Source organism: Podarcis gaigeae (assembly GCF_964106915.1).
Source record: "Podarcis gaigeae genome assembly, chromosome: 2".
Lineage (NCBI taxonomy): Eukaryota > Metazoa > Chordata > Lepidosauria > Squamata > Lacertidae > Podarcis > Podarcis gaigeae.
The window spans coordinates 59,257,690-59,271,436 of NC_139679.1; the positions used below are offsets into that span (position 1 = coordinate 59,257,690).

General features: G+C 40.7%; 1 protein-coding gene across 4 annotated transcripts in view; it reads left to right on the forward strand.

The window, feature by feature from the left end:
• The window catches only part of JADE2 (jade family PHD finger 2), a 145,378-nt gene that overhangs the window by 74,787 nt on the left and 56,844 nt on the right, over positions 1-13,747 (forward strand). For all 4 annotated transcript variants that reach the window (XM_083728403.1, XM_083728402.1, XM_083728404.1 and 1 more), the window contains exon 5: positions 8,848-9,017. In XM_083728403.1, the coding sequence (XP_083584529.1) occupies positions 8,848-9,017 (170 nt within the window). The remainder of the gene's footprint in view (positions 1-8,847; positions 9,018-13,747) is intronic.

Here is a 13,747-nt window from a genome sequence, read left to right on the forward strand (position 1 = left end):
CAGTGAGAGTGACTGACAGCCTGACCCCTGCTAGGCACTGCACTCATGGGATTTGTTATTGTCACCATCCCAGAACTGGCATAAACATGCAGTTGCTGAGCTTTAGGCCATGCAAGAGGCATACTCAAGTCATGATGAGGTTGCCAGCAGCCCCTTTCCCAGGTCACAGGTACTGCTGGAAGTTCTGTATCGTTCGCACAGGCACAGAGTCTGGATTGACACTGTCTTTCCTTTCCCCTGGTAATTTAGAAATCATTGCATGGCTCGGTCTCACTTGTAGTGTTCAGGATGCTAACTTTAGCTGCAGCAGCATAAGTCAGTGCTTGCAACTAAAGTAGCCCCTCAGGACTGACTGCCAGAACTATAATGTTCAGTCCACATCTTCTCTTCTGTGATAATGTTTTTTATCTCTACCATAGAACAACATGTAGAAAGTTAAGAGTTAAATGTAGTTACTCTGTACCTCAGGTTTTTAGGTGCTTGTAGCCATTATCAGCATTAGACAGGTGATTGCGAGACTGGGTGAAGATTTATTTCTCACCATTGGAAAGTGTCTCACCTCTAACTTCAGCAGAGCTTCATTTCAAATTCTCTTCTGCGAAGTGATAATTTTGAACAGAAGCCCTCAGGGAGACACACACACCCACCCACACACACACACACACCCCACAAGAGTTGTGCATGCACAGCTCTCTGCAAGCCACCAATGCTTAAAACCTGAACTTTCAGTTATCTTGGTACAATATCATATGTGCAATGTTCAAAGCCTTCCCCAACCGCATGCAGTCTGCACTTGCATCAGTATCAGAGCTACTGTATTCCATAGGCTTTCACCGCTCTACTTGAACAAGCTCTTTGGCATTATTCTCACCAACAAGTGCTTTTAGCTTTTGTTTAACAGATGCTTAACACACCTTATCTCCACTTGTTTTGTCACAGAAGCCCTGTAACATTGCAGTTCGAATGCACAGAACAGGAATAGGGAACCTGTGGCTGTCCAGATGTTGTTTGACTTCAGTAGCCATTGATCAGTAATATTTGGAGGGCCATAGGCTTCCTGTCCTTGGTGTAGTGCATGAGAGGCGTTCAATGATTGCATGGACTGAGCACACACATGTTGGGCTCTATACTTGTATTCTCCTGTGTGTAATGCATGGATGGGAGGTCAGCCCAGGAAACGGCACTGTGCATAAACTCTACAAAGTTATTGGGTTAGAGAGACACCCACCCATCGCAGCTGAGGAAGTAACCTATATTCATTCCTGGGATTCTTCTGTTCTCCATCATTTCTTCTTTAGAAATCAAACCTCCAGGATAGTGTCATTTAATTTCACTAAGCACAATCCCCTTTCATTGGGGAAAAAGTGTGGTGAATGAACATAGAATACAAATGAAACAGAAACCAGTCATTCCCAAATAACCCTAAATAACCCCACAGCAATATCTGTAGCTCTTTGCTTTTGTCCATGTGAATGTAGCCTTGGATAGGTACAGTGAATGATCTTTGCAGTTTAATGCCAGGCTAAAAATAAAACCTTCTTTCCGCTAAGGTTCAAAGCCCAGTGCTTTTTGAGCATCATCAGTTGGATGCATTTCAAACTATCACCTGTTGCAAGCTGACTGTTCTGTAAGCAAGTTATGTAAGTAGGATTAATAAAGCTTTAAAGCCTGGTCATGCTGTGTAGCTGGATCAGTTCAGACGTTCTTAGTGGCAGTGAAAAAGCAACACATTTATTGTCGCTTGATCAATTTGCAAAAGAGCACTAAGCTTTCTATTTAAAGTAGCTGCCTCATGATTTAACACAGACTTAGATTGTACTGATACTAAGATGTCAAGAGAGTGTTTAGGGCTGAAATCAATCATGGTGGCATTTTTAAAACTTCAACAGACCTTTAGAATAGAATTGAGCCTGCAGATTTTAAAGGAGTCATTTCCTCTTTAATCCAATATACAGTATTTCTGGAGAATCAGTCATGCAAAGGATTATTAGATGGCATTCCAAGTATGGAAGACCTCTCAAAGGACAGTTTTGTTATATGTGCAGGAAGCTGTATATAGAAAAATTGTGAAGATAAACAGTTCCTGGCAAAAAGAGAAAAGGCATAATTCACAAATGTATCAAAAAATAGTTTTGATTAAAACAAAGCCCTAAAATAAGGTCTGTTCAATATGGAACTAGCTTTTGGGAGTGGAATTGATCTATATTCTAGTCTACTACCCTAGAAAATGTCTTCACAGAACTGCTGTAGGTGGAAAGACAAAAGTAATTATTTTATCTGAAGTGGTGATAGAGAATTTGGTTACCACTGGTGACTTCACCTGTTGTTACACTTGCTAAATAAATATATATCCCAGGTTGAGGGGAAAGGCAAATTTCCTAGATACAATAAATTGTTGGCATCCATCTGTCTCAAGAGACAGTGCCTTATAAAAGTCATGGATTCAGGTATGGGGAAGGCTACCATCCCTTAGTATGCCTAGCTCAGGTCTGTTGGTTGAAAGCATTATTCAAGCTATAACTATTAAAACATGAACTATTAAAACACTGAGGTCCTGCTCCGAGGGCTTTCTGGCAGTTCCCTCTCTGCAAGAAGTCAGGTTACAGGGAACCAGGTCCTGTGGAACATCTTCCCATCAGATGTCAAGGAAATAAACAACTATCTGACTTTTAGAAGACATCTGAAGTTTAGGGAAGTTTTTAATGTTTGATCTTTTATCATGTTTTTAATATTCTGTTGGAAGCCACCCAGAGTGGCTGGGGAAACACAGCCAGATGGGCGGGGTATAAAGTATTTATTTATTTATTTATTTATTTATTTATTTATTTATTTAGGAGGATAAGCCTTGCTAATGGAAACCAGTGTTATTCGTGTAAAGAGAAGCTTTCGCTTCACCAACCTTTTTAAATATTAATTTTTTAAAAATCATTATAACATGATAAACATAGCATATGGCACAAACTTTAGTGCTTCAAATAACATCAGTTGTGATCCTACTCCCACCCAATTGTTTAGGTAAGAAAGACACCACAGAAAACAAACACTAAACCTTTTTAAAAAAATGCTCAGGAATCTATCCAGATTTCCCTTTCTAATACATTATAACCTTTGACCAATGTTCCATAAATCCTGAAAAATCACATTCCCTGCCTTTCCCCCTAGCCTGCTGAATATAAGTCAGTTTTTCCATTTCAGTGTGACATGCCAGACATTAAATAACCACTCATTCAAATCTGGTGTTGTATTTACTTTCCAGTGTGTAGCATAAACATTTTTAGCAGCTACTAGGGAATCCATCAAAACATTCTTCCTTTTACATTTACTTCCTTCATTAGTCTCCTCAGAATGACTTTTGGTTCTTTTCTATGTCTTCCCCTCTCATCAAATCCCAGGAACTTGCCTCCACTGGGCAATCTCATAAAACATGTCAATCTGCGTCAGTCCTAATGGATTCCCAGTAGCAATATATAATTGCTTGGATTCAAAGGCATATTGTGTGAGCAGAAAGGCACTTCAACTTGCACACCGTACCTCACCTCCAACCTGAATATCCCAGTTTCCCCAGTTCCTCTGCAGTTCCAGAAGGTTCCTTGACCCCCAGGAGTGGTTTTTTGGAGGGTGCAAAACATTTTTTTATGTGGACTCTTCTGTTCCAGAAGATCTCAGTGAAACTGTTGAGGGACATTTCCTTCTCATCCCTCCTCCTCCTGCCTTCCATATTCTCTCTTGAAAGAGTGACGTGAACTGAATGATCACGAACATCCCAGATTTCAAATTATTTCCTGAAGGACAAGGAGTATGTTGCTCTTCCTCTGCTTGTTTTTGTCAGCACCAGTGTATATTGGCATTTGTGTCACAATGTGATATTTCCAGGGAGAGATGTGATCTTTGCAAATACCATGGCAAGCTTCAGCTCCTGAGTGTGCCGAGAGCTGTCAGAGCTGGCATCACAGCCCGCTTCTCAGGCCGAGCTCTTCCTGTGATGGTATATCATTATGTGTGACACTGTTGTTGTGTGCGTGGCAAGTGTCATGCGTAATGGTGCCAAGCTGCTGGAAAACAGCAGGAGAATTGACAGCAAATGCCCATTCAATTCCCACCCAGAAACTACATGGGCAGACAAGGCCCCTCTCCTCTCCTCATCCTTATTTTTCAGTGTTCAAGGCCAATCTTCATGAGTGATGTGTGTGACACCTTCCCTTACGAAACATCCCCCACATCCCAGCACCTCTGGGAAATAGAGAACATTAAAACTTGCATAGAGCACTGTTGATATGCGGTTGCCAATCTGGGCTGCTACCCACATGTGCAGATGTCTACAGTACTAGGTACCACACACTTAGTATGTAGAAGTCTCCAAATATGCTATGCTGCATACAAATGAACTGCTACTGTATAGTGAGAAATAGACAATATATTTATTTATGAATCGCTTTCCCATGAAACATATTGAAGTGATTTAATGACCAAAACGTCTACAACCAAAACATACGTAAGCATCAAATAAAAGTCTCACACAAGCTGAAATTGCCTGCCCACTGAGGAGCCTGTCTGCTGCATCTCTCAGTGATTCACGGCTTCAGCCTCGATGTCTCCCACTCAGCTTTTCCTGGGGGTGGGTAACTTTGCTGCATGTCTGCGTTGGGTGTAGTAGGATCATTTAGTTGATCCTGATGCAGAGATGTGCCAGAATGAACAGCCCTTCAGAGGAAGCACAACCAAATCCAGAGCTCTCACACACTCTCAAATGAACCTTTTTTGGGGGATAAGATTGAAACATGCCTGCAGCTGTAATTTACTCATAAAAAAGAAACAAAAAAGTGTGCCCAAGCTGTCAGAAGTTTTGGGATCCCTAAGCAAGCCTGGCATGGATTCTTTTGCTGTTTAACACCATTGCCAACAGGGAATTATCCTGCCCATGGCTTGGTGCTTCCTTCTTCCCAGTCCTCAGGGCCAATAGCACTTGAACCTTGTACATGAGGTTGCTGTGCATGGGACAACTAAAATGTATGACAACCTACAGTGTTTTTGCCTTTCCATTGTCTCCTATGTGTTTTGGCAACATTTGTGCCCTTTTCATTAACCATCTGGCAAGGATGCTGTCCAGAGAAAAATCACTTCTGCCAATTCTTAAATTCAACTTGGGGACCAGTCTTTCATTTAAATGGGACTTAAGAACATCCCCAACCAAAAAATGCCCGCCGTGTATTCCAGCCTTGATGTTCCACAAGAAAGGCAGATGCACCCCTCTTTTTTCTCTGTGGCCCTGTTTCTCATACTTAACCATTACGACTCAACAGCTGAGTTTGCTTTCTGTTATTGGTTTTGTTTATAGGAAACCCTTCATCAAAAGACAACAGGGGGGTTTACAGTGCGCAGTAAAACAATAAAATCAAACAACAACATTGCAACCAATAAAACAATAAAATTCAAACAAGAATTTGCAGATCCATAGTAGCACAGCAGCAAATTAATAAATATAGGTAACCCAGCTCTAATGAGTGAGGATGACACAAAGGCCTGGGTGAATAAAAGATGGTGATGAATTATCAGCGCCGGAGATGCAGGACACAGTACTACTGCAGAGAAGGCCTTCCCACAGTTCACAGAACAGGCAATGTCCACAGCCAGGACGACAATAGGATGGTGGATGGTGCAGCGAGAGCTAGCTGGCTTATGGAGACACTAAATAGCAAGGAAGTTGTCATTTTGTGAAAAAAATACAAAATTCCTGAGCTTCCCCACCTTTAGAAAAAGGGGCAGGAGGCTTAGAAAATAAGTGCTTTACCCTTAACAAGCACAGTTGTCAGTTTCTGTTTTTTTTATAGACCAGAAGAAGCAGAATTCTTTGGGCTTATTGTCTCCTTCTGGAAGCCCTCAAAGTAAATGACTTTAATTGCTTGGCTTTGCCTACCTCAGCTGAGGCTGAAACAGCCTGTATTCACTTATCATTTTGTATCATATATAAAAATCCCATGGTTATTTCCCCTCCCTTCTCTTCCTGAAGTGGTGGTTTGTACATGTGATTATTCTGAGTGATATCCTCAGCAAGCTCCAGGGGAAAGAAAACCTCCAGTGTCATAGGAAACATTATGAGAAGATTGATGCAGGCAGATTTAGCCGTAGGTAGGGTTATTTGTTTGACTTCAGAATCAAAACATGTGGGAGGTTGTTGCCGACAGGCTTATAGTAATGCTGGCAAAGCAACAACAAAAAAGGGAAATAAAAGAATCACATCTAGTGGGAGGGTGGGAAGAACCACTTTAATTCATTGTGGTGTGAGCATAAGGCATTTGAGTTTCAGACAGTCTTATGGGCCCAGCTCTACAAGCTCTTCTATTGGTTGCACCCAGTAGCTTTTCCATAGATCAGGAGATAAAAGCAGAAACTAAAGACATGACTCAGTCTGTGCGTTGACTGTGGCAATGTGTGCCATAGCAGGTGACGGAAAGTAATGAAGCTGGAGGGTAGTAGTCAGGAATTGAGTTAATCATCCCCTGAATTTACTTCAGAAAGAAACTTGTAGCTTTTGGTCCAGTGTAACAGACAGAACAACAGAATTAGAGAAAAGGAAAGGCCAAAAGGCATCTTGTCAATCCCTGTAGATATATTCACAGGGTGTCATGGGGAGGCTGGCCGGATGTTAAATGAGCTCTTGCACCTTTAATGTGTGGAAGGAAGAATTTCAGCTGAAGTTCCTAATTCTTCAGAGCTATTAAAGGTGCTTGAGCTCTGTCTTCTTCTACATCTGGTCACCCTATTCTGTTCATATTTGTGGCAAGCCTCTGGTGCACCAGATGAAGAATGTTAGATTAAGACTCTAGTAAACAAAATCCCATTACCATTGGGCCACAAATGCAGCACTTGAACAGAAAAACAATACGCCAATGTGGGAGAGTTTTTGGGTTTTGTTTGCTGCTTCCTTTGTTCTGGAGAGGTTCAATTTTTTGCTATTGTAGTAGGTTGTTTTTTTAAAGAAAAAAAAGAAATAAAGTCTTCTTATTTCCAGTCTTCTTTGTAAATAGTACAGCCCCCCCCCCCCCGTACTCTTAGGGCAATTGTAAGCATTAGGTTTATGTGGCATGTACTTCAAGATATTTTCAACCAGGCATGGTTGTCACCTATAGAGGTAAGAACCAATTAGAAAATCCAAATTAAGGAGTTACCTTCAGCAGTACAGTCGTACCTTGGAAGTTGAACGGAATCTGTTCCCGAAGTCTGTTGGACTTCCAAATTGCAGCTTCTGATTAGCTGCAGGAAACCGCAGAAGCCTGTTGGATGTTCGGGCTACAAAAGAACATTCGCAAACTGAAACAATCACTTCTGGGTTTGCAGCGTTCGGGAGCCAAAACGTCCGGGTTCCAGGGTGTTCGACAACCAAGGTATGACTGTACAGTGGTACCTCAGGTTACATATGCTTCAGGTTACAGATTCTGCTAACCCAGAAATATTACCTCGGGTTAAGAACTTTGCTTCAGGATGAGAACAGAAATTGTGCAGCAGCGGCAGCAGGAGACCCCGTTAGCTAAAGTGGTGTTTCAGGTTAAGAACAGTTTCAGGTTAAGAACAGACCTCCAGAACGAACTAAGTTCTTAACCCGAGGTACCACTGTACTAGCTTTATGATTAGGTGGCCTATCTAAAATGACATCATATTCAATTATTTGGTTTTATTATTTTATTGTTAATACAGGGGATTTCCTCTTGGACCAACTGTTTCCTGCCTGTCTCTGGTCTCAGGCTCATCCTTAGAGATAATCTTGCAATTGTTTCCTGATAAACACTGGAGTTACCTTTTGGTACAGCAGCTAAATCACTTAGGGTTGCATGCTAGAACCCAAGGTTCGGTTTGGGAAGGGGTTCTTCCTCAGTAATATTACCTGTGACTTAATAGTTGAGTAGCAGTTCCATGGTCCCTTGAAAATTACACCTCTTCTGGTGCCAACACTAAAGGTGTCCCCGAAACCATTTGTCATGTGAATCACTTCAACAGTGAGTTTTATCAGCAAGGTCAAGGGGAAGTACTCAGAGCTTTGTAACAGTGCTGAATGGTTATATCTTTCTTGTCACTCAGAAACACGTTTTTCTTGACACTGCTGATTATTAAAACCCATTACGTAGTCTTTGGTACATATAGTTTATTCTCTTCGTGTTATGTCTTTTAAAAAGCACTTCCTGATTGTCAGAAAGGTCAATAGTTCCCAAACAAACCATTATTTTTGTGTCATTGGTTTTGACAGCACATCAAAGGTCTTTCAAAGAGTTGGAAGTCAGTGCCACTTTTGAGGTGATTCTAAATTGGCTTTAATAATAAGCAGGTGTCCCAGATATTTTTCCCAGTCTGGCACTTCAGCCCTGTAGAGTTTGAGAAATTTTGGGAAGTGATTCCTTTTGACTTCTTGGTCATTTGTTTATTTTTGCTGTGCATCTGCAAGTTTTGGAGTCTCATTGAACTCTTCAGCCAGAAATTACTAAAAACTAGCCATCTTTTCTCTCCACATCTTAACCAGCTTAACTATTGCACCTTCTCTGAAGAAATCCTAGTGGCTATAGCTCTGTGAATATGCCAATAATCTTTCTAATTGAATTTTTAACAACTTCACAAAACTATGCTTCACAGGTTCCTTGGGAAAAGCCATAATGGTTAAACCAGTTTCCATTTGTGGTATAAATATTGCTAAATTATTCTGCTCCAAAATGGTAAATTTTATATCAAGATGAGTTGACATTTAGGCATAAATTAAGCTTAGGCTTCTTAAATTTCAGTATTTAAATGCCCATTCTTGTAAAAAGGAACTGCTTCCTCCCTGTACCTCTCTTTTATGTCCATGCTTTTTTTCTTCCCTAGGATCGTTCCTGTTCTAGAACATTCATCACCACAAACCTCACCAAGCAACCTGTCCAGCTCTGACAGTTTAGATGTCACCAGGACATACTCCCAAAGAGCAAGTCGCTATGACCTGGATGAAATCGATGCTTGCTGGCTGGAACTCTTCAACATGGAGCTTAAAGAAATGGGTAAGTGTTGTTGTTGTTGTTTTTAATTCTCTCTTGGGTTGCACACTCACCAGTCTTAAACCAAAGGCAAATTTTCACAACTAGTAGGCTTTCGTGCATATTGTTGAAAAAATCAGGGAAAAACTGTCCCAGTCTATGAAGGATGATGATCTTTGAGAAGTTGAAAGGCAATAGGCAAAAGTCAATCTAGATGGAGGATAAGGCTGCAGTTGGATACTGGACATTGTCTATTCTCTGCCTCCACATCCGAGGCTGTATGCTTCCAACTACCAGTTGCAGGAAACCATGGTATGCTGGGAATGCTCTTCTGCTCATGTTCTGTTTGTAGGTTTCCCACAGGCATCTGGTAGCCATTTTGAAAACAGGATGCTGCACTAGATGGGCCTTTGACCTGATCAGCAGGCTTTTCTTATGTTCTTACTGATATTTTTTTAATAGCACCCATTACTTTGGGATTATTGTGGCTCTTTCATATCCTACAAATGTTATAACCAAAAAAGGGAGGAGGAGAGGTTATAATGACTAAGATGTATTCTTACTTTAACAGTACATTATTTGCCTAAGACAATTATTTTGCACTAGTGGACATATCTGCCAATCACTTTGTCCCTTCCAGATTTGGGTAGAGTGAGTTTGGGGACAACCCCATGGACCAGGACTCTGTATGTTACCAAGGCAAGATAGCTCCACGTTACTGATTTCCTCTAGCCTCCTGCTGTTCTGGTGAAGGGTCATATTTGTGAGCATACCTCACCATAGCCTATCTGAGCCTTCAATATACTCAGTTCTGTGAAGTGGGATGGTGCTGTGGCCTCCAGTTTACCAAACGTATTACAAGAAATAAGCTGGGAATTTACCACATATCTCCTTCACTGAGGGTTTCCCCCCCTTCTCAGGACTAAGCTATATTTATTCAGTATACATGCACAGCCCCCACAATCACACTCTTATGAAAGATTGGGTTGAGGTAGATGTCACAGCGTGTGTGTAAAGGTGTGATAAACTCCATAACACATTTATGTCATTTCTCTAGGGCTGTGTCCTACATTTTTATCCTACACTAAAGTTGCAAGCCTGCGCAAACTTATTTCTGAGTATGCCACATTAAAGACAGTAGAAATAGGACTGTAAAGCAGTCCAGGAAGTTTTGACTTAGAAGTGTCCAAAGTCTTGCTTTAATTAGTACCTTGTTTCCCTTTCCTTCCATTTCTGGTTCCAGAAATTCTCATATTGCAGTGGGAATTCCCTGCTTAAAAGTGGGTTGTGGGGACAGATCTGTAGCCATATAGATTGTAGACTTGTTGGCACATTGGTCCGAAAATGCAAGGTTTCCAAGAAGTCAAGTGACACCTTATTGGGGCCATCCTGAGAAAATAAGGCAGCTTTAGAGTTGTACCAAATTAGGACCCTAATAGGGGGTCCTAATTTTAGCTTATGGAAGGCAGTATATTGGCTGTTGCCTGTTCCTCATCTTGTATATTCCATTTTAAAAACAAACTAGTTCTTGTCCTCAAAGGAAAAGCAACAATGAAGAATTGCACAGAAGCTTACTGCTACATAGAGGGTAAGGAAAATACCTATTAGAACCTCTAGTTCAGTGTTTTTCAACCTTTTTTGGGCAAAGGCACACTTGTTTCATGAAAAAAATCACGAGGCACACCACCATTAGAAAATGTTAAAAAATTTAACTCGGTGCCTATATTGACTATATATAAAGTAATTCTCTTGAATAGGAATCAAATAAACACAAAGAAAGTACTTTATAATTACTTTATTATGAAATAGTAAGTAAACAGAAATATGAAAATTATAAAATACTTTATTTTAAAATCTTTCGAATTTTTCAATTTTTCCCACGGCACACCAGGCAACATCTCGCGGCACACTAGTGTGCCACGGAACAGTGGTTGAAAAACACTGCTCTAGTTCACCTGCCTGATGACATGGAACTGCTCTACCTAGTATAATTTCTAATGCCTTTTCCATGCTAGTTTATATCCCCCACCCCTGAGATGGGATTTTTACACATGCCTCCCAGAAATAAACAAATATTCTACTTTTCTGGAGTACTTTCAATATAAAGTAGACATCTTTACCCAGAAACAGAAAAGCCTCAATATAAACAAAATGTACAATTAATTCATCAAACACAAAACAGAAAAAGTCCATTTTCTTTATCAGAAGCTCATGCTGGCCATCAGCTCCCCTACTTGGTGAAAATACGCAATGTAAAGAGCTGCCAACCGATAATGTGATGAACATTTAACTGTGTCTGATGGTTTTATTGGTTGCTGCTGCTGCCATGTGCGATAATAAAGAAAGTTGGTCTAGAGTAATTTGGATCAAACACTGAACTACATTCACATATAGGACATTATAGGCAGCATAAGACTGTTTTCCTTTTAAGCAGAAGCTGGGCCATTTATGTTTTTATTAAGATTTCACGCCATATATTGTGATCTCCGTTTAATCCAAAGCTATTGTATGGTTGTGACTAGTGAGACTTCAAAGGCATGAAAAGTCCCTTCGCTGTTACATAGCCATCTCTCCTTCCCCCCCAGATCCCCCCTTCTTTTCTTATCCTCCTGATTCACTAGCTGAGCTCAGTCTCTTTCTGCCACAAATATATTCTCAGAGAATTTGCAAAAAGACAATGGGTTTGATCTAGTGAGGTCATCCCATTACTGCAAGGACTTCCACCTGTAGCTCAAAGGTTCTTCCAATGAATCTCAAAGTTAATCTCAGCTGTTCTAACGATTTCCTTTGACACAAACATCTCTGCATCACTGCACATAGGACTGAGATTAGATTTTCAGTGTCCATATTCTTGTGCTCCTGCTCCCTCCTCTGTGGTTGGCATCCTTGGGCCACAGTGGCAACAGCTATGGACACTATTGCTTCACAAGAACACCATTTCATAACTTATTCCCCACAAGATACAGAGAAACAGTGGGAAACCAATGTCCACCACACCCATCCTAGTATATGTGAAGAGGACCTCCAGCTCCTATTGCAAGCAAAGTCTTAGCCCAGCTCAGAGCCATAGTAAGATAATTTATTCCTTTTTTTGCCTTTAGAGGCAAGCAGAACAACTTTTCCAGCTCTTTTCTTCTATACCTCTTGGGGGCTAGTTGAGAAGCTGATGACCCCATTGCCTGCCTCAAGCATTATACCATGGAAATATCTGTTCGTGCTGCAGACACTAAGAAGGAGATATGATCATTCCAACTGACTTCCACCTTTTGTTGTGGTGGGGGTACTTTTTCTTTAGCAGTTGCCCAATGGCCCCAAATACTGCAAATCCAGATTTTCCAAGTAGCCCTACTTCCAAAAATTTAACACAGCCCTAACTAGAAGAGTTACCTGGCCTGTTTATTGAAATGCTAAGACTCTTCAAGGTATATTCCATGCTGGTGGTCCTAGGCTGCTGTCCTATTCTCGGACTAAGTCCGATTGAATTCCTTAGGGCTTATTTTTTGAACGTACGTAGGATCATTTTGTTTTGTTAATTTGTTAATTAGTTACGGGATGTAACTGGAAATAGGCGATGTCTTTAGTCACCTGAGAAGTGGGTATGAAACAGTTCCAGAGGGATGGTCGCAAGATCACATGTTCTAAATGAGTTGTTCTTTAATACCTCTGAACTTAGAGCAATGAAGGATGTAACTGCACTATAATGTCCTCTATAATCTACTGGGGAAGGTAGAAAATAATAGAAAAAGAACCAGCAGGGAGACTCCCAAGAGAACGTGTGGCTTTAAGCCAGAGAGCCCAGAGTCTGAAAACACAAATAGCAGCTTGCCCTAGAATCTAGAGTCTCTAAAGGAAGCTCTTTAAAAATGGACAACTGACTAAAGGAACTTTTAAGAGCTAAATACACATAAATAAACCACATCAATGCTGATGAAGGGAAAACCAGAAAGCCCTGTGTGGTTTGTTTGATGGCAATAAAATAAGTGGGCCACAGATTCAGCAAAAGATTTATAGTAGGTGTCTTGGCAGTTTCTAATACAGGAAATCAGCAAGCAGGCAAGGTAGATGCTTCTTGTTTTAAAAGCCAGCTTGTGTAAAAATATTCATTGGACTGTAAGATGGCATGATACTGTATATTAAAGATTGCCTTCATATATCCTTTCATATTCAGTCATGATGCTATAATTCATAGGATGCAGATGTGTGTGTTTGTAGGTGTTTGTGTAGGTGTAGACTGTAGGCAACAAAACGATATCAAATTACTAGTGAAAGACTCAGAGACCACAAAATGTTATTTTCAAATCCATTGTGTAATGCACTTCAGATTGTTCGTCTAAAGTATCCTGTGGATCTTGGAATTCAGAATCAAAGGCTTCCCTACTGAACTGTCTGACCAAAGACTTGGAAAGCATGCTGTGACATCAGAGCAACTAAGCCAATTGCAATCGGAGAGTTAAAATATTGGGGAACTTCTTTAGGCATTTAATGGCATAGAGATCCTTGCATCTTTAGGGTAAGGAACCTGGCCACTTGCAAGAGTAACAAGCCTACTGTGGCATGAGAGCAAGTCAGCCATTAGCATCAATAGTAGCAGAGCAATCAGAGGGGGATGCAGTACTGTCAAAAAAGAAGTTTAACAGCATTCATTGTCTGTCATCCAGGCAGGATCGCACATATTAATATTGAACTATCAAGTCATATGAGTGACTGATTTTCAATACATATGTCTAAGCAATACAGAATTCATAAGAATCAGT